The sequence below is a fragment of the Lutra lutra genome, chromosome 11, assembly GCF_902655055.1.
Source record: "Lutra lutra chromosome 11, mLutLut1.2, whole genome shotgun sequence".
Lineage (NCBI taxonomy): Eukaryota > Metazoa > Chordata > Mammalia > Carnivora > Mustelidae > Lutra > Lutra lutra.
Window position 1 is genome coordinate 16,495,526 of NC_062288.1, and position 21,942 is coordinate 16,517,467.

At 37.8% G+C, this 21,942-nt stretch overlaps 1 protein-coding gene across 8 annotated transcripts in view; it reads right to left on the minus strand.

Moving 5' to 3' along the window:
- Window positions 1–1,523: 1,523 nt before the first annotated feature.
- Window positions 1,524–21,942, minus strand: part of NME8 (NME/NM23 family member 8) — a 74,002-nt gene continuing 53,583 nt past the window's right edge. For 2 of the 8 annotated variants that reach the window (XM_047695413.1, XM_047695412.1), the window contains 6 exons: window positions 13,299–13,443; window positions 12,495–12,602; window positions 10,806–10,957; window positions 7,944–8,088; window positions 7,121–7,359; window positions 2,946–4,575 (listed from right to left, as the gene is read on the minus strand). In XM_047695413.1, coding sequence (XP_047551369.1) covers window positions 4,544–4,575; window positions 7,121–7,359; window positions 7,944–8,088; window positions 10,806–10,957; window positions 12,495–12,602; window positions 13,299–13,443 — 821 coding nt within the window. In that variant the 3' untranslated portion in view covers window positions 2,946–4,543. Of the gene's footprint in view, window positions 1,711–2,945; window positions 4,576–7,120; window positions 7,360–7,943; window positions 8,089–10,805; window positions 10,958–12,494; window positions 12,603–13,298; window positions 13,444–21,942 lie in introns of those variants that run through there. The other 6 variants (XM_047695408.1, XM_047695407.1, XM_047695409.1 and 3 more) reach the window with 5 other exon arrangements.

Consider the following 21,942-nt stretch of genomic DNA (forward strand, 5'->3'; position numbering starts at 1 on the left):
AGATGTGTATGTGTTCGTGAGGGTGCAGAGAAAATGGAGCCCTTGCGCTCTGTTGGTGGGAATGCACAGCGGCATAGCTGCTACCAAAGATAGTATGACGGCTCCTCAGAAACTTAAAAACAGAGCTACCAAAAAATACAGAACTACTAGATTATCCAGGACCCCCGCTTCTGGGTACATATCCAAAATAATTAACAACAGGATCTTAATATTAATATTCACATATTCGTTGCAGCACTCATCACCATAATAAATATATGGGAACAACCTGATGTCTGTTGACATGAATGGATAAAGAAAATGTGCTGTAGGCATACAATACAATACGATTCAGCCTTAAAAAGGAAGGAAATTCTATAAAATGTGACAACATGGATGGACCTTGAGGAGATTCTGTTAAGTGAAATAAGCCAGACGCAGAAAACAAGAACTGCATGATTCCACTTTTATGAGGTATCTAAAATAGTCATATTTAGGGAGTCTGAGTGGCTCAGTGGGTTAAGCCTCTACCTTCAGCTCAGGTCATGATATCAGGGTCCTGGGATCAAGCCCTGCATCGGGCTCTCTGCTCAGCGGTGAGCCTGCTTCCCCCCCTCTCTCTGCCTGCCTCTCTGCCTACTTGTGATCTCTTTCTCTGTTAAATAAATAAATAAAATCTTTTAAAAATAAAAAATAAAAAAAATAGTCATATTCATAAAATCAAAGACAGGAATGGTGGTTACCAGGTGCTGGGGAGTGGGGAAGGGGACAATATTCATCAATAGACACAAAGTTTCAGTTAAGTGAGAGAATATGCTCTAGTAATACAACATTGTGCCTAGAGTCAACAATAAAGCCTTGTACCCTTAAAAATTGTCAAGAGGATTGAGCTCGGCATTCAGTGTTCATATCACAATAAGATAATCAAATTTCGTGAGTACCTTAACATTAGAGTTTAGAAATTAGGATGGGAAGTTAATCATACAAGAACATCATTCTCACTCGCGTGCATTCCAGTATGTTCTCTTGCGTGGGATGAAAAGGAGGTGTCATAGCCAACATGCTGGGAGTTACACAGAACTCTGGCTAAAAGCTGAAAGGCTTCACTGTAGTAAACATCCTCAGATTACATCCTGAGAGGGGAACATGCCAAAGCCAGTGGAAACTTTGGCTTATTATCAACTTCATCCCTGGAGAGATTTGCATTGTCTTAGTGTCAGGATAGGAAGTACATAGCCTGCACTCGTCCTGGAGTTAGACTGCAAATTCTGTAAATCAATATGATACCTTTTCGGAGTTTATTGCTGAAATGGTTAGAGTCAAATTTTTGGCCAACCTATAAATACACATTAGGGCTTTCTGTGCATTTTGTATATAACTCCCCTCCTGGTTTCCCTGGACCCATTCCACACTCTTCTTCCACATAATCCATGTTCTTCCCCAATTATTTTGTTCAATCTTTTCAATCAATCAATAAGCCACCCTAAATCCTCTCTGAAAGACAGGGTAAAAAGAAACATTAAGATTTGTTTGAAGGTCACATTTTTATTTTTTATTATTATTATTATTTATATATTATGCACAGCCATGTTTTTCACCTTGAGGTGAGTTTTTAACTTAAGGTAACACCAAGTTTTCCTCCAAAGAATATCTTCCTTTTATTCCTCCCGGAAAGCTGTGCCACATGGTTATATGCCAGTGTGAACTTACACAGATTATCTTCTCAAAGTTCTAAGAAAGAATACAGTTGATAAGATACATTACAAAGCTAATTTTAAAGCAGTTATGAGTTTCCATTTTGCACACAAATCCCTGACATATGGTAGAATCACCAAGCTTGGGAGATGGTCTCTTTTCTTTACAGATAATACTGCCTGGTTCAGCAAGTAAGTAATCAGCAAGGATTTACAACCCAATAAGTTAATGAACAAATTCTTTTGACACGGTTAAAAATATTAACTCTAAGTAACCACAGCTTCCTACTCAATCCTCTCAAGGATTCAGAATTGCTAGTCAAGCTGAAGGTGGGGAATAGAATTGGAAGGAACTGAGAAAGACACAGGACTGAGAGTGCAGCACTTTACGGAAGATGATGGGAGAGGCTAGAGGTGGAGTTGTGGCAGAATGACTGGGGAAGGAGCTGCAGTGTCCAGGGGGACTCTGAGGACAGAGGTGCTCAATGAAGAGTTTTAGGAATTTCTTGGTGTTGTGTTATATTTTGTTTGGGGAAAAAAAAAAAAAAACCTCCTTTATTTAGTATCTCTTCAAGAAACTTTAGTAAAAGCTTACTTTCATTTATGGATTTTACTGTTTGAATTGCATGCATTTTTTTTTTGAAAATGTGTTGCAAAAAAGCCAAATTATAGCAAGGGCCCAAGTGTCCATCAACTGATGAATGGATAAAGAAGACGTGTTATACATACATGATGGAATATTACTCAGCCATAAAAAAGAATGAGATCTTGCCATTTGCAATGACATGGATGGAGCTAGAGCATATTATGCTAAGTGAAATAAGTCAGAGAAAAACAAATACCATATGATTTCACTCATATGTGGAATTTAAGAAACAAAACAAATGAACATGGGGGGGAAGAGAAAGAGGCAAACCATAAAACAGACTCTTTTTTTTTAAGGTTTTATTTATTTATTTGACAGAGAGAGACACAGTAAGGGAGGGTGGGAGAGGAAGGAGCAGGCTTCCTATAGAGCAGGGAGCCCGATGCAGTGCTCGATCCCAGGACCCTGGGATCATGACCTGAGCCAAAGGCAGACACTCAACAACTGAGACACCCAGGTGTCCCCATAAAACAGACTCTTAACTATAAAGAACAAACTGAGAGTTGCTAGACAGGAGGTGGGGGGGGGCGGAGATGGGCTGGATGGGTGAGGGGGATTAAGGAGGATACTCGTGATGAGCACTGGATGGTGTGTGTAAGTGATGAATCACTAAATTCTACTCCTGAAACCCATATCACAGTGTATGCTAACTGGAATTTAAATAAAAACTTGAAGAAAAAAAATAAGCATATGCTCTATACTCAATCTAAGAAAATAATAAAAATAAATGTACTATCAGACATACCTAATTTTATATAGTTTTCGGAGAGCTTTTGGAGAACTCTACTGTGAGAGAGCTCTGTGCTTTCCTGAGGAACTATTCTTTATTTTATTTTAAAAATATTTTTATTGTGGTAAAATATATATAACATAAAACTTACCATTTTAACTATTTTCAAGTGTACAAATCAGTGGTCTTAGTTATGTTCACATGGTCTGCAACCATTACAATCTTTTCCCAAAATTTTTCATCACTCTAAAAGGAAACTGTATCTATTAAGTTCTAGTCAAATTTCTGTCCCTATGAATTTGTCTATCCAAGGTATCTCTTAGAAGTGGAATCATATGATATTTGTCCTTTTGTGTCTGGCTTATTTCACGTAATGTAATGTTTTCAAGGTTCCCCCATGTTGTACCATGTTGTCAATACTTCGTTTTTACATCTAAATAATATCCCATTGTAGGTATATACCATATTTTGTTTATCTATCCTTCCATTGATGGACACTTGGGTTGTTTCCACCTATTGTGAATTATGCTGCTATCAAACACTGGTGTACAAGTAAGTGTTTGTATTCCTGTTTTCAATTTTCTTGGATATACACCTAGGAGTAGAATTGCTGGGTCAGATGTAATTCTATGTTTAACCTTTTGAGAAAGTGTGACACTGTCATCCACAGTAGCTCCCCCATTTTATATCCCTACCATAATGCATAAGAGTAGCAATTTCTCCACATCCTTACCAACACTTTTTATATTCCCTTGTTTATTGTAGCCATCCTAGCTATCTGTGAAGTGGTATCTCATTGTGGTTTTGATTTACATTTCTCTAATGACTAATTGTGTTGAGAACCTTTTCTTGGATTTGTTGGCCATTTGTTGATATTCTTTGAAGAAAGGTCTATTCAAGCCCTTTATCCATTTCTGATATTAAGTCCTTATCAGATACCGAATTTACGAATATTTTCTTCCATTCTGAGGGTTGTGCTCTCACTCTCTCAATAGTTTCCTTTGATGCAGTTTTTATTTTTGATTAAAACGAAGTTATCTCCTTTTTCTTTTGTTGCCCGTCCCTTTGGCATAGCATTTAGCCCAATCCAATGTCCCTCAGATTTTCCCCTATGTTTTCTTCTAAGAGTTTTATCATTTTAGCTCTTCAGTGTAGGTCTTTGATCTATTTTGAATTAATTTTTGTATATAGTGTAAGGTGATAGTCCAACTTCATTATTTGAAATGTAGATATCTAGTCTTTCCATACTATTTATTAAAGACACTGTTCTCTTTTTACTAAATGATCTTGGTACCCTGGTTGAACATCAACTAATCATAAATGTGAAGGTTTACTTATAGGTTCTCAATTCTTTTCCATCAGTCTATCCTTATGCCACAACCACACTGTTTTGACTATTGCCACTTTGTAATAAACTTTAAAATCAGGAAGTAGGAGTGCTCTGATTTTGCTGTTTTTCAAGATTGTCTTGGTTCTTCTGAGTCCTTTGAAATTTCATGTGAATTTTAGGATGGGTCTTTCCATCTCTGTAAAAAACAGTAATGGGATTTCTTTTTAGGGCTTGCGATGAATTTGTAGATCACTTTAGGTAGCACTGTAATCTTCACAATGTTCAGTTTTCCAAGTTATGAACACAGGGTGTCTTTCCACTTATTTATGTCTTCTTTAGTTTCTTTAAGCATTGTTTCATCTTTCAGTATAAAATTCTTGCACTTGTACCCTGACTAAATTTATTCCTAAATATTTACTATTTTTGATGCTATGGTAAATTGAATTGCTTAATTTCCTTTTGGAAATTTTTCTTTGCTAGTGTATAGAAACATGAATGATTTTTGTGTGTTGATTTTGTAACCTGTACCTTTACAGAATTAGCTCCAACAATTTTTTTGTATGTGTATGTGATTCTTCAGGATTTATTAAATATAAGATCATGCCACCTGCTAATCATATGCCAGTTTGGATGCTTTTGTTTCTTTTTCTTCCCTAATTGCTTTGGCTAGACCTTCCAACATTAACTGTGTTAAATAGAAGTGGCAAAAGCAGAGATCCTGATCTTAAAAGGAAAGCTTTCAGCCTTTCACCATTGTAGTATGAAGTTAGCTCTGGGTGTTACACATATGTCCTTTATCATGATGAGGAAGTTCTTTATTCCTAACTTACCAAGTGTTTTTATCATGAAAGGGTGCTGGAGGTTGTCTAATGCTTTTTCTGTATCACTTGAGATAATACATTTTTCCTACATTCTATTAGTGTGGGTATTACCTTCCTTGATATTCAAATGCTGAACTACCTAGTATTCTTAAGATAAAACTCACTTGATCTCAGTTCAGATGCCTTCTTCCTAACATGACCAGAACAGAACTCATAGCATTTCCTTCCAACCTACTTCTCCCTTCTGGGTTTCTTGTCTGGTAATGGTTAGATGATTTCCTCAGTCACTCAAGCCAGGAATTTTTATCTTTTCCCACTTACTTGGTTGTCAGTCATCAAGTTCTATAAGGTAGCTTTCTAAGAATCCTCTCATCATTCCACTTATCACCAACTCACCATTTCTATTATTAGTTAAGGTTGCTGTAATCTTTCATTTTATTGTAATGCCTTCAGCCTGGATAGCTGCCTCTCATTTTCCTTCTCCTCCTCCTATATGCATCCGGTCAAAGCACTCTGTGTTTACCCCTAAAAACCCTAGAACACATGTTAATTTTCTATATCCTACTTTTAGAGTTCTAGAGTTTTAGGATAAGGACTGTGTATATTCAGTATTGCAACAATGTTCGGCACATAGCAAGAGCTGAACAAATGATTCCTGAGTGTCTGAAACAGACCAACAATACCTTAAACTGATATGGTAGAGTATAGTAGATACAGCACTATAGCCATAGTAAGAAACCAGCAATATATATATAATTATAGATAAGCATCAAGCATATATGTATGTAATGGTTTAAAAGCTTTTAAACTGACTTCTCTTTCTTGTTTCCTTACCTCTGATTTTGAAAATTCTCCCTACTTTCCAAGATTGATTTCATTCCTTACCTTCTCCAGTGCCTAACCATCAAACATATACCTATCAATTCAGCACTTAATTACACACTAATGTGAAATCCCCAAATTATTCATAATGCTCCCCTCACCAAAAACAGTGGGGGGGGGTCTGTGTGATGTTAGCATGTATCTATACCATATTGCTAAATGATGCTATAAACAGAACGTAGTTCCACTCACCTCCTTTTCCACTAGTCATGTATCACTGGCATGTTTAATAATGTACTGTCTTATATTGATTATAATTAGATGTTGTTTCTTTGAGTTTTGCCTCCACATTCAATTTGCACTTTTCTGAAGCAACAACCTCCATTCAGCCACTTTTGTATTAACCAAGAATTTGCAGTCCAAGCAGCCACACAATTCATAGTCTCCCAACATAAATGTTTATGGGTTGTGTACTCATGCCTTTGTCTATACTTGAGTGACACTTATGGAATGAGCAGTGCCCACGTTTATTTTTATTTTATGACTTGATATTTCGCTACAATGTTCTTATACTGGCAGACATCACAGCCTAAATGATAATATTAAGGGAACAACGTACACTTCTCTCCCCTAGGAACCTGGGTGGACGTGGAGGGGTTTCTCCATTTAATATCACCTTCTCCTTATGCTCTGGGTACTGATTCTCAGTTTGGCTCAGGGTGGGGACAACCTTGAGAAGAGGCTCCTCAGTCATATTCCAGTCAGCTGTCAGAGCCACACAAATATACATTTGTGAACGTGCTCTTTGAAAATAAAGTAGGTTTAATGGGAAAAGCCACCTCGCTCATGTTGTCTCCCACATCGCCCAGGACAGAAAAGTTTCCAAACTTTCTATCAACAGCTAAATCAACTCAATCCATATACATATTATGTAGCTTCAAGGTTGCTTTGGAACAGCTTTGCTTCTTGCTATGGCAGGAAATAAAGTTTGATTCATGGATATGGGGAAAGTTCTGGTCTTTCTGGGACAGTCTTGTCCTGGGCACAGTCACAATAATAAGCAAAGAAAAGAAAACTATAATTAAAGAGGTACTGTACTTAAGTTTCTCTCAGGATTCTCAGGAATGAAGTCTTCAAAAATTCTATTAATGCTCTCCATTGCTTCGTAGGTATTAGATGACCCGTGGACAGCATTTTTCAAAACACTTCTTCCAAACCTGGCTCGGATAGAGTCTGGGGACAGTAGTTTTGCCTCCTCTGGTTCTACGGGACCCATCAATCGTCTCCAGTCTGAAACAGCATTCCATCTGGTCAGAACCATGACCAAAGACGGACCCCTGCAAATAAGAATGCTTTCAGACTATCTGGGCTATTTATACTTATAGAGATTACATATACAGCTAAGGACAGAATACCACGCTTGGGCGTCTTTATTCCCTGTTCTTATCAGTGTGTTTTTGTGCTTTCTGTTTTTCCATTTCTCCCCTTTCCAACAGGTTGTTGTGCTAGAAGAGTGCTATAGTTTAATTCTAGAAATATATGCTAGGCACTATTCCAAGTATGTTTAATGTATCAATTATATACCCCTCACAACAAACAAATAGATAGATACTATTATTATCTCCATTTTAAAGATGAGGCAACTGAGGCACAGATTAAATATGTTGACAGAGCAGGGATTTAAAAGCAGAGATTAGAACCCAGATCACCTCTGTAATCTAATGTGAAGACCTAAGGAAATGAAGGAAGGAAGGAAAGGAGAAGGTAGGGAAGGAAGGAAATAGGAAAGAAATGAACCCCAAATATTAATAGGGTGTCTCTTAATGAATGGAATTTTTTAAATTACATTTTGTATTTTTCAGTATCTATAATGAATATTTGCTACTTATATAATGCAAAGAACTATGTATCAGAAACTTACTCAGTTAACATTTCTACTACGTCTTGATAAAAGTCTTTTCCTTTTATTTTTGAGTAAATTTTTTCTACTTCTTCTTCATTTAGGAGCATTTCCTTCATCTGTGTTATTTCAAAGCCAGCCTCTCTAATAAGTTTCAGGATCTCCTCTAGGGAAAGCAGATATTGGTAACCTTGCAGAGTGCCTCCACTTTTGTTCCATATTCAAATAGACTGAAATAACTAAGGAAAGTCATTTTACTTGCCTACGGTGGCTTAAAAAGCTAAAACTCTGCTAAACTAAATTGAACTGAAAAGCATCAGATCAACATTCAGAGCAAAGTGAATACATTAACACAGATGATCAGTCTCTGAGATGCACCTTTCCAGAACCCACTGGAAACGTCTCATTGACTATAAGGAGGTTGTGAGGGGTATGCTTCTGGGCTGAAAGTGAAGACGTGTTTTCACATCCACACAGCAAACGTCAAGGAAGTCCTTGCTAGATATGGATTGAAGGGGAGAGCCCATCTGAACACTGCTCCCTGACAGAGCAAGGCACTATTTGAGGGAATTAAAGTAAATCTTGTCAAAATCTCACAACAGCCTAAACGTTAAAGGCTATATTCAGGGAATCGAATGAGGGTTTAGGAGCTTTCTGGTAAAACAGTCTTTTCTTTGGTCCAGACCAAAAGCACTTAGAAGTGCTGTGCTACCCTGCTGGTCTTTACAGATCAACCTTGAGCATAACCCATAGAAAGCCTGAAGAAGGCTGGACTTCTGCAAAGTCCAGCAATGCATCATAGGATGCACCCTATGAGAGGCGCTGTGGGAACAAATATGAAGGGAACATTAGCCATTTCTTCCAGATCTTGTCTGCTTAGAGGGCCCGGCCTAGAAACACAGCTTGAAAAGGTTGTCATTATTATAAAGAACAATGCAAAAGGCTCCCAGAACCACAGGCAAGTAAACTATTAATGCTCCGGGAAGGTCAGATATGATTTCCAGAAAGGCCAACCTTTGTGTTCAGTACAGTAAAAATAAGATATGATCACCAAGCAGACAAATAGAGAAACAACATTGTAGGCACAGTGAAGAATTTCTAAAAAAAAAAAATAAATAAAATAATAATAATAATAATAATAATAATGTTAATGAAAACACTATGCATTAAAATCTATGGGGTAATCAGAAGAAATTAAAGCAGTAATCAAAAATCTATACTGACAAAAATAATGGAAATAAATGAATTAAATATCCAATTTAAAAAGCTAGAAGAAGGGTGCCTGGGTGGCTCAGTGGGTTAAGCCTCTATCTTCGGCTCAGGTCATGATCTCAGGGTCCTGGGATCTAGTCCCTCATCGGGCTCTCTACTCAGCAGGGAGCCTGATTTCCCCTCTCTCTCTGCCTGCCTCTCAGCCTACTTGGGATCTCTCTCTCTCTCTCTGTCAAATAAATAAATAAAATCTTAAAATTAAATAAATAAATAAATAAATAATTTTAAAAATTTAAAGCTAGAAGAAGAACACTTTAAAAACTATTAGAGACTTAAAGGCAAAAATTTTAAAAAAGAAACAAAAGTAATGAGTTTTAAAACAGAAAATAAAACTCATAAATAAATCAAATTCTGTTTGTTTGAAAGACAACAAATGAAGAAATAGCAGGGTGGAAATAACCACTGAATGAAAAAATTAAACATGATAATAAGAGACCATGAACTCTATACAGACAAAATGGATAATTTCCTAGGAAAATACAACTTAGCAAAATTAACTCTAATTAACCACAGTGGAGGTAAAAAGTTTAAATAGATGGATTTCCGTAGAAGACTTTCTCCACAGAGAAAGTGGTCAAAGAATTATCCCACAAAAAAAAGGCAACAGGCCCAGATGTTTTCACAGGAAAACTCTACCAAATCTTCAAATACCAATCCCACTGCTTCTTAAACTCCTCCAGAGTACCTCAAATGAAGACATGCACCTTTTTAAATGAAATATTACACTGTTATCTAAACCTTGCACAAAAAATGAAAAGGACAGACCAATCTCACTGTCCCAATGTGAAAAATCCTAAATAAAATACAAGCAAATAGAATCTAAAAGCACATTTAAAAAATACCTCAGGATAAAGAAGATATGGTCCATATATACTATGGAGTATTATGCCTCCATCAGAAAAGATGAATATCCAACTTTAGTATCAGCATGGACAGGACTGGAGGAGATTATACTGAGTGAAATAAGTCAAGCACAGGGAGTCTATTACCATATGGTTTCACTTATTTGTAGAGCATAAGGAATAACACAGAGAGCACTGGGAGATGGAGAGGAGAAGTGCATTGGGGGAAATTGGAGGGAGAGACAAATCATGAGAGACTGTGGACTTTGAGAAACAAACTGAGGGTTTTGGAGGGGAGGGCTGTGGTGGGCTGGGTGAGCCTGGTGGTGGGTATTAAGGAGGGCACATACTGCATGGAGCACTGGGTGTGGTGCATAAACAATGAATTTTGGAACACTGAAAAAAATAAAATAAAATAAAATAAATACCTCAGGACTAAGCGAAGTTTATAAAAGAACGGAAGAATGGCTTGATATCAGAATTATCATGAACATGATTTTTCCTACTAATATACCAATGGAGAAAACCATTATCATCTCCATCAACTCTGAGAAGGACTTCAACAAAATTCAATTTCATTTTGATTATAAGAGAGACAGAGAGAAGAAGAGGGAAGTAGGACGAGAGAGCAAATATGACAAAAGTTCATTGTTAAATCTAGACTGATGTGGACATTTGTTGAATTATTCTTTTAGCTTTTCCATAGTTTGAAAGTTTTCACAAAATCTGAAGGAAATGTACACATTAATTTTTATTTCTAAATATTTACCTCTTTGTTCCTGTGTTAAATGAGGTTTAAGCAGTGCTAAAGTGCTTTGAGGAGGAAAGAAATACTGTATGTCCCTCTCGGCCGCTTCTAATGAATCACTTCCATACAACTGGTTGATGGGCAAACCTTCCATTGCAAATCGTGCGCACAAACTTTGAAAAAGAAGTCAAGGTAAGCACTGTTAGAGTGTAACATAATGTAGTATAATCTAAGACAACAGAACACTGAATAAATTGTCCAAAAGTCATCAAACAGCTCATTCCTGATCTGGACACTGTGTAAAAGGCAATAATTACAGAGTGGCTTGGCGCATACTCCTTCCTTACAAGGAAGCTTCACAGCCATTAGGAAGAACATGAACAGTGAAATAATTACGATGCGACTATCGACAGATAACTCTGAAAGAAGGAACTGTACCCTGGTACAGGGAGAAAGCACAGACTGTAGAATGCTTACTGCACTGGGCAATTACCAAACTTCTCTGTGCTTTAGTTGTGTCAGATATAAATAAGATAATAAAACTGCTTTGGAAGGAGATTTTGAGGATGTAATCAGATGACACATTTGAAATATATGGTGCCTATTAAGTTGTCAGTAAATACTCCTATCCCTTCCTTCATTACTAAATATTACCAAGCACTAGAGATGGCACCTGACTCTATACCAAAGAACCCAAATGACAAACACTGAGTCCGGGAGACACTGCAAAGGAGCCCTCCAGCAGGGCAAGCAGAGAGCTAAGAGTGGAGCACACGGGCTGGCCACGTGTAAAGGGGCAGGAGTGAGGCTGATACTGGACATGTTGCATTAGGCACGTTCTTTTTTTCAAGATTTTATGTATTTAGAAAGTGTGTGAGTAGGAGGAGGGTTAGAGGGAGAGGGAAACAGAGAATCTCAGGCAGATTCCCCCCTGAGCCAGAGCCCTGTGCAGGGCTGGATCCCAAGAGCCTGAGATCAGGACCTGAACAGAAACCAAGAGTCAGACGCTTAACCAGCTGATCCACCCACGGTCCCCTGGGCTAGGCAGTTTATCCTGGTTCTGCTTCCTCTACAATAGATGAATACATAAAATTTCCTAAATCAGTTGTTCCTTGATGTTTTTTTCAGTAGCCCTTCCCTCCGTCTCTTCATCCACATAAATTTCAGTAGAGGATATACTCTCCGCTTATTTCATTTTCTGCCCTTTACGTATAGTCCTGAACTGCCAATCCACAGAATCCAGCCATAGTGAATAAGTTGCTTTCCTGCTCATAAACTGACTTCACTGGTAACTTGGCTTTCTCTCCTTAGACCCCTTTCTTACCTCATTGTTTTTGCTGATGCATTCCCAGATTTCCTTTTTGCCTTATCCAATCTGACCTTTCCACTTGACCCTTGATGGTTCTCATATCTCTGACTTGAAGACCCTTGTAGCCCAAGACCCCTGGAGCCTGTGATTGCTAGGGGTGTGGGATTTGCACAGCAAAGGTATCACCAGAAGTTACCTTTGCTCAATGGAGAGAACTACAAGCTGCCCCTCTGTGGTGCTGTTAGACATGATTATTGGGGGAAAAGCATGTGTGAAAGGAAAGGACCTCCTCCTCCTGAGAGCTTTCCTCGTACTAGAGCTGTGGTTCCTGTACCCACAACCAAAAAGAAATTAAAATGTCTCCCATGAAAAAAGTTTGGGACCCATGATATGAATCCTACCTCTCTGGAACAGATTCTTTGGCTTTTTGAACACTACTTGGTCCAATTAACTCTTTCCAGTGTTGTAAACCATGGTCTCTTACTAAAACAAGGGCTAGAGATGGACCGCTGTTAGAAAAAAAAGACCAAAAGTATGGCTCAGTAGCTAATTATATATAGATAATACAAGTAGTTTTGTTAAATAGACAAAAACATGTCAAGATAATCCTTTTATCAAGTCTAAGATGAATTCCCATTGGTGTATTCTTGAGTGTTTTAAACACCTTATAAAAGGATGGAAGCAGTTTAAGGAAAGGAAGAGAAGGGCCTTTATTCTGATAGACCAGTTCCTATTTTGTTCCCAGATTCCTGCTGATTTATACACCCTTGCTGGATTTCTGTCACAGCTGCTATTTCACTTACTCTTCTAAAAAACCTGACAGATTTCTAGCCCCTCAGTCTTCCCCTAGAACTAGTGATCTTCAGCATTACCAAAACCCTGGAGAGTCCGTATGTTCTCCACTTGGATTTAATGTTACACAACTTAGATTTCTGGCATTCAACTCAATGGACCCCAGGAACTCACCCAGGCCTTTCCATTGCTCCAGTAACGTCCCAAGAGGATGAGAGAAGATGGACAGTTGAACAGAGAATTGAGATAGGAGTGAGACTGGCCAAGAAGTAGATTCAGCACATGTTTACAGAACTGAGAAGTGTGGCAACTTGACCACGGCAGTTGCCACATGGCATTAGGTCTTCAGAGAAGACCTAAATGATTAAAAACTAAATCAGACTGTGCCTTCTAAACCTGAAAATCTACTTTATCTGGTCATTTTTTCTATAAGCTTTCCAAAATAATCTTCATTTTCATATTCCTTGCACAGTGTGTGTGCTTCCTCTTTTGATAATACAATTTGCCTTTGCATCAGTATTTTAAAGCCTTCATCTTCAATAATCTTCAAAACATCCTCTAAATAAAAAGCCACATAACAAGTGTTAAATTGATAGATTATTGGCTATACATACCATACAGAATGTATTATTATGCATTTCATCCTTATTTGAAATTTAGAAGTTTTCAAAAATAGCTTATTAGATTTTAAGGTGAATAATATTCTTCACATACCAAATTGTGACTTATGATGTTATTTCCAACTTTTATTATACACATACAAGGTGTGTAAAACTGAAAAAACATTACAACCAAAATAAAATATTCACTGGATGGGCTGAATGCCAACAAGGAAATCACAGAATTCAGTTTTAAAACTAACACAATTGAAATGATCCAATTAGAATTACACACAGAAAACAAATTTAGAAGTGCCCAAAGCCTCAGGAACCTGTGAGACAATGTCAAATATCTAATACTTATACCTTTGGAATCCCAGATGGATTAGAGAAAAAGCTGTCACAGAAAAATAATTTAAAGAAATAATGGTGGAAAATTCCTCAAATTTGGTGAAAAATATTAATTTATAGATTCAAGAAGTTTAAGGAACCCCAAAATCAAAGATAGGCTCAAGGAAAAGTATACTGAGGGACACGTCGGTGGCACAGTTGGTTGAGCATTCCACTCTTGGTTTCCACTTGGGTTGTGATCTTGGGATCCTGGGATCATGTCCCACTTTGGGCTCCACACTCAGTGTGGAGTCTACTTGAGATTTTCTCTCCTTCTCCCTCTGTCCCTCCCACTCATGCTTTCTCTTGTTCTCTCTCAAATAAATAAGTAAATCTTTTTTTTTAAGTGTACCTATACACATAATAATTTGCTAAAAACCAAAGATAAGAAAAACATCGTGAAAGCAACCCCCCAAATAAATAAACAAATAAAAATGCACATTACATATCAGGTAAAAAATGCTTTGAATGATGCCGGATTTTTCATTAGATACCAATAAAACCAGAAGGTAGTGGCCCAACATTTTTAAAGTGTTAAAGGATGCCAAACTGTGGAAAAAACCAAGATGCCCTTCAACGGACGAATGGATAAGGAAGATGTGGTCCATATACACGATGGAGTATTATGCCTCCATCAGAAAGGATGAATACCCAACTTTTGTAGCAACATGGACGGGACTGGAAGAGATTATGCTGAGTGAAATAAGTCAAGCAGAGAGAGTCAATTATCATATGGTTTCACTTATTTGTGGAGCATAACAAATAGCATGGAGGACGAGGGGAGTTAGAGAGGAGAAGGGAGTTGAGGGAAATTGGAAGGGGAGGTGAACCATGAGAGACTATGGACTCTGAAAAACAATCTGAGGGTTTTGAAGCGGCAGGGGGTGGGAGGTTGGGGGATCCAGGTGGTGGGTATTGGAGAGGGCACGGATTGCATGGAGCACTGGGTGTGGTGCAAAAACAATGAATACTGTTACGCTGAAAATTTTTTTAAAAAGTGTTAAAGGAAAAAAACTGGCAAACCAGAATTCTGTATCAGTACAAATATCCTTCAGGAATGAAAATAAAGACATCCTTTGATGAAAGAAAACAAACTGAATTTGTTGCCGGCAGACCTGCTCTTAAAAAAGTACAAAAGTTCTTTGGGTGGAAGGGAAATGATATCAGAGGGAAACCTGGAACTCCAGAAAGGAATAGAAGATAACAGTAAATAAATCTGGGTGAATAGTAAATCCGGGTGAATATAATAAAATGTTTTCCTCCTCTTAAGTTTTTAAAAAAAAATTCATCACTGTTGAAAAGCAAAAAAATTACAGTATAGTCTGCAGGAGTACTCAATACATGTAGATTTAATACACCAGTGACTATACCGCATAGGGCAAAGGGGAAAAGGATATGTGGGGCTGTATGAGGAAGTGGCAAAATATTAACTCTAAACAATTTTAAAGTTATGCACATCATATATTTTATCCCAAAGCACAGCCACTAAAAGAAATGGACAAAATACATATACTTAAGAAGCCAATGGGTAAATTAAAATGGTACACTAAAAGAGCATTTAAATTCCAAAAGACAGCAGGAAAGAGAAAACAGAATGTACCAGAATAACATTTAATGTAAATAGTGTAAACATAGCAATTAGAAGATAAAGATTATCAGAATGGGTTTTTGAAAAGACGATATTCTGTGCTCACTGGAAAAGAGAGACTTTAAGCAACAATGGAAATGATTCTGAGAAGCTAGATGCAAACTGAGAGAAGATGACTAAACCAGTCCCAGAGGAGATAAAAACAATGAATAAAAGGTACGAGGGTCTGATTTCCAAGGAAGCTCTGGTCTGAGGATTTGCCTTACATGACAGAGTTGTTTGGAGGTGATCCACTCTTTTGAGGCTTCCGGACACATGAAAGAACCAGGAAAACTGCCTGAGATAATATCCAATAGAGGCCAGTCAGACCCCAGATGCAAACTCATCTGATATCTGTACCCAATATGAATGAGGCAACAGCCATCTACCAACTCATACTGAAGACAGGCAATTTTAATTCTCATATATCATCTGTGGATTTAATGGTTATTACTTCTTATTGGTGGGATGTTCTTTTCTAGTGACTTGATAGTAAGAGTGCTAGCAAGTGGATTAGCCAGAATGTGTCTGTTGCATACTTCAAGTTTCTTATGAGTCCTGGAAAAGGGTGGGGAGTAGAAACACATACTAGCTGTCACATAAGATAGTCTCATGAACTATGGGAAAAAAATCTCAACAAAATATTATTTATCAAATCTAATAATGTATTTAAAAAGTATACACTACAGCAAAGCAGGATTTTTTCCAGGCATACAAGACTGGTTCAAATTTTGAAAACCAATGAACACAACTTGCATATTAATATGCTAAAGAAGAAAAATCATATGATTCTATCATAGATACAGAAAAAGCATAGGACAACTCTAACAACCATTCTTTTTTTAAAAAATATTTTATTTATTTATTTACTTATTTATTTAACAGAGAGAGAGCACAAACAGGGGGAGAAGAAGAGGGAGAGGGAGAAACTCAGACTTCTGGCTGGGCAGGGAACCCAGAATGGGGCTCAATTCCAGGACCCTGGGATCATGACCTGAATAGAAGGCAGACACTTAACCAACTGAGCCACCCAGGTGCCCCTTCAACAACAATTCACAATTAAAACTCTCAGCAAACTAGGAATAGAGGGTTCCTCAATTTATTAAAGAACATGTACAAAAATCCTATTGCTAACATCATACTTAATGGAGAGAAACTAGATGCTTGTCTCCAAGACTGGAAAGAAGGCAATTTGACATGTGACATCATCCTGGAAAACCAAGCTAGTGAAATAACACAAGAAAAGGAAATAAAAGAGTATATAGATTTGGAAGGAGAAAATAAAACTGTCTTTGTTTTCTAGTGACATTAATATCTATGCGGAATATTCCAAAGAAACAATAACAATGAAACTCCTGAAAATAATAAGAAACCACTGTAGCAAAGTTTCAGGTTAAAATTAATATAGAGAAATCGATTATTTTCCTCTATACCAGCAATGAACACGAATTTGAAATTTAAAACAACACCATTTACACAAGCACACAAAAAATGAACTACATCAGTAGACATCCAACAAAATCTGTATAGGGTCTAAATAAGGAATAGTCAGTCAGAGAAAGACAAATACCATATGATCTCACTCATATGCAGAATTTAAGAAACAAAACAGACGTACATGGTGGGGGGAAAGAGAGGCAAACCAAGAAACAAACTCTTAATTGTAGAGAACAGACTGTTGGTTACCAGAGGTGTGGGGAATAGGAGGATGGGTCAAATGGGTGATGGAGATTAAGGAGCGTGCTTGTGCTGATGAGCACCAGGTGTTGTATGGAAGTGTTGATTCACTATATTGTATATTCACTATATTGTATACCTGAAACTGATATTACACTGTATGTTAACTAACTGGAATTTTTTTTAAGATTTTATTTATTTATCTGACAGACAGAGATCACAAGTAGGCAGAGTGGCAGACAGAGGTGGGGGGAAGCAGGCTCCCCGCTGAGCAGAGAGCCTGATGTGGGGCTCGATCCCAGGACCCTGGGATCATACCCGAGCCGAAGGCAGAGGCCTAAACCACTGAGTCACCTAGGTGCCCAGACTAACTGGAATTTAAATAGAAGCTAAGATGATAGATAGATAGATAAAACTACAGACAGATAGATAGATAGATAGATAGATAAAACTATAGATAGATAGATAGATAGATAGATAGATAGATAGATAAAACTACAAAACTGGTGAAAGGGATCAAAGATCTAAATAAATGGAGACATAGACATTATTCATTATTCACGGATAGGAAGGCTCAATATTGTTAATATGTCAGTTCTACTGATTGTAAAGTTTCTACAGAAAGGCAAAAGACCCAGAATAATCAACTCAATATTGAAGGAGAAGAACCATGTTGGAAGATGGATACTACATTACTATATAAAGATACAGTAATCAAGACAGCGTGGAACTAGTGAAAAACAGACACTAACATCCACTAAACATAATAGAGAACCCGGGAAAAAACCCACACAAAAATGCTCAGCTGATCTAGGACAGATAAGGAAAGACAAGCAGTGGAGCAATGACCACATTTTCAACAAATGGCACTGCAGCAATGAGGCATCACCCCTGCAAAAAAAAAAAAAAAATTACTCTAGACAGACCTTACACCTTTCACAAAAATCAGCCCAATTGGATTATGGCCCTAAATTTAAAACACAAAATCATTAACTTTCTAGAAATTAACAGAGGAGAAAATCTAGGTGACCTTGGGTTTGGAAATTATTTTTTAGATACAACACTAAAAGAAGAATCTGAAACCAAAAACTGGTAAATTGGACTATATTAAAAATAAAAACTTTTCTGGGACACCTGGGTGGCTCAGTCAGTTAAGCATCTGCGTTGGGCTTAAGTCATGAACCCAGGGTCTGGGATGGAGCCCTGCATCAGGCTCCCTGCTCAGCAGGAAGCCTGCTTCTCCCTCTCCCACTCTCCCTGCTTGTGTGCTCACTCTTGCTGTGTCTCTGTCAAATAAATAAGATCTTTAAAATAAATAAATAAATAAATAAAAACTTTGATGTGAAAAATACTGCTAAAAAAAAAAAAAAAAGCAGAGCCCAAAACCTGGAAAAACATTTGTATAAATATTTTATATTATATTTATATAAAGGATTATATATTATTGTATTTACATAAAGAGTTATATTCAACATTTACAAAGAACTCTTATAACTCAACAATAAGTGGACATACAACTTAATTAAGAAATGGGCAAAAAGGGGAGCCTGGGCGGCTCACTGAGTTAAGCATCTGCCTTTAGCTCAGGTCTTGATCCTGGGGTCCTGGGTCCTGGAATCGAACCCTGAGCAGGGAGCCTGCCTCTCCATCTCCCTCTGTCTGCTGCACCCCCTGCTTGTGCTCTCTTGCTCTTCGTCAAATATATAAATAAAAAATCTTAAAAAAAAAAAAGAAAGAGATGGGTGTAAGAACTGAAAACACACCTCACCGAAGAAGATGAACAGATGCAAGTTAGCATATGAAATGATCCTCAGCATCATGTCACTAAGGAATTGTAAATTAAAAGAATGAGATAACATGATATACCTATTAGAACAGGAAAAAAATATCTAAAATACCAAATGTTGACAAGAATGTGGAGCAACAGGGGCGCCTGGGTGTCTCAGTAGGTAAAAGCCTCTGCCTTAGGCTCACGTCATGATCTCAGGGCCCTGGGATTGAGCCCCACATCGGACTCTCTGCTCAGCGGGGAGCCTGCTTCCTCCTCTCTCTGCCTGCCTCTCTGCCTACGTATGATCTCTCTCTCTGTCAAGTAAATAAATAAAATCTTAAAAAAAAAAAAAGAATGTGGAGCAAGGAATTTTCATTCATTGCTGTTTGGAACGGAAAATGATACAACCACTTTGAAAGGCATTTTGGCAGTTTCTTACAAAGCTAAACATGGTTTAACCATAAGATCTGGTAATCATGCTCCTAGGTATTTAGCCAACTGAGTTGAAAACATGTACACACACACACACACACACACACACACACACACTGCATATGAATGCCTATAGCATGATACCCTCTAGCTCCATCCACGTCGTCGCAAATGGCAAGATTTCATTTCTTTTGATGGCTGCATAGTATTCCATTGTGTATATATACCACATCTTCTTTATCCATTCGTCTGTAGATGGACATCTAGGTTCTTTCCATAGTTTGGCTATTGTAGACATTGCTGCTATAAACATTCGGGTGCACGTGCCCCTTCGGATCACTACGTTTGTATCTTTAGGGTAAATACCCAGCAGTGCAATTGCAGGGTCATAGGGTAGTTCTATTTTCAACATTTTGAGGAACCTCCATGCTGTTTTCCAGAGTGGTTGCACCAGCTTGCATTCCCACCAACAGTGTAGGAGGGTTCCCCTTTCTCCGCATCCTCGCCAGCATCTGTCATTTCCTGACTTGTTCATTTTAGCCATTCTGACTGGTGTGACGTGATATCTCATGGTGGTTTTGATTTGTATTTCCCTGATGCCGAGTGATATGGAGCACTTTTTCATGTGTCTGTTGGCCATCTGGATGTCTTCTTTGCAGAAATGTCTGTTCATGTCCTCTGCCCATTTCTTGATTGGATTATTTGTTCTTTGGGTGTGGAGTTTGCTAAGTTCTTTATAGATTTTGGACACTAGCCCTTTATCTGATATGTCGTTTGCAAATATCTTCTCCCATTCTGTCAGTTGTCTTTTGGTTTTGTTCACTGTTTCCTTTGCTGTGCAAAAGCTTTTGATCTTGATAAAATCCCAATAGTTCATTTTTTCCCTTGCTTCCCTTGCCTTTGGTGATGTTCCTAGGAAGATGTTGCTGCGGCTGAGGTGGAAGAGGTTGCTGCCTGTGTTCTCCTCGAGGATTTTGATGGATTCCTTTCTCACATTGAGATCCTTCATCCATTTTGAGTCTATTTTCGTGTGTGGTGTAAGGAAATTATCCAATTTCATTTTTCTGCATGTGGCTGTCCAATTTTCCCAACACCATTTATTGAAGAGGCTGTCTTTTTTCCATTGGACATTCTTTCCTGCTTTGTCGAAGATGAGTTGACCATAGAGTTGAGGGTCTATTTCTGGGCTCTCTATTCTGTTCCATTGATCTATGTGTCTGTTTTTGTGCCAGTACCATGCTGTCTTGATGATGACAGCTTTGTAATAGAGCTTGAAGTCCGGAATTGTGATGCCACCAACTTTGGCTTTCTTTTTCAATATTGCTTTGTCTATTCGAGGTCTTTTCTGGTTCCATATAAATTTTAGGATTACTTGTTCCATTTCTTTGAAAAAAATGGATGGTACTTTGATAGGAATTGCATTAAATGTGTAGATTGCTTTAGGTAGCATAGACATTTTCACAATATTTATTCTTCCAATCCAGGAGCATGGAACATTTTTCCATTTCTTTGTGTCTTCCTCAATTTCTTTCATGAGTACTTTATAGTTTTCTGTGTATAGATTCTTAGTCTATTTTGTTAGGTTTATTCCTAGGTATCTTATAGTTTTGGGTGCAATTGTAAATGGGATGGGCTCCTTAATTTCTCTTTCTTCTGTCTTGTTGTTGGTGTAGAGAAATGCAACTGATTTCTGTGCATTGATTTTATATCCTGACACTTTACTGAATTCTAGTACAAGTTCAAGCAGTTTTGGAGTGCAGTCTTTTGGGTTTTCCACATATAGTATCATATCATCTGCAAAGAGTGATAGTTTGACTTCTTCTTTGCCGATTTGGATGCCTTTAATTTCCTTTTGTTGTCTGATTGCTGAGGCTAGGACTTCTAGTACTATGTTGAATAGCAGTGGTGATAACGGACATCCCTGCCGTGTTCCTGACCTTAGCGGAAAAGCTTTCAGTTTTTCTCCATTGAGAATGATATTTGCCGTGGGTTTTTCATAGATGGCTTTGATAATATTGAGGTATGTGCCCTCTACCCCTACACTTTGAAGAGTTTTGATCAGGAAGGGATGCTATACTTTGTCAAATGCTTTTTCAGCATCTATGGAGAGTATCATATGGTTCTTGTTCTTTCTTTTATTAATGTGTTGTATCACATTGATTGATTTGCGGATGTTGAACCAGCCTTGCAGCCCTGGAATAAATCCCACTTGGTCGTGGTGAATAATCCTTTTAATGTACTGTTGAATCCTATTGGCTAGTATTTTGGCGAGAATTTTTGCATCTGTGTTCATCAAGGATATTGGTCTGTAGTTCTCTTTTTTGTTGGGATCCTTGTCTGGTTTTGGGATCAAGGTGATGCTGGCCTCATAAAATGAGTTTGGAAGTTTTCCTTCTATTTCTATTTTTTGGAACAGTTTCAGGGAATAGGAATTAGTTCTTCTTTAAATGTTTGGTAGAATTCCCCTGGGAAGCCATCTGGCCCTGGGCTTTTGTTTGTTTGGAGATTTTTGATGACTGTTTCAATCTCCTTACTGGTTATGGGTCTGTTCAGGCTTTCTA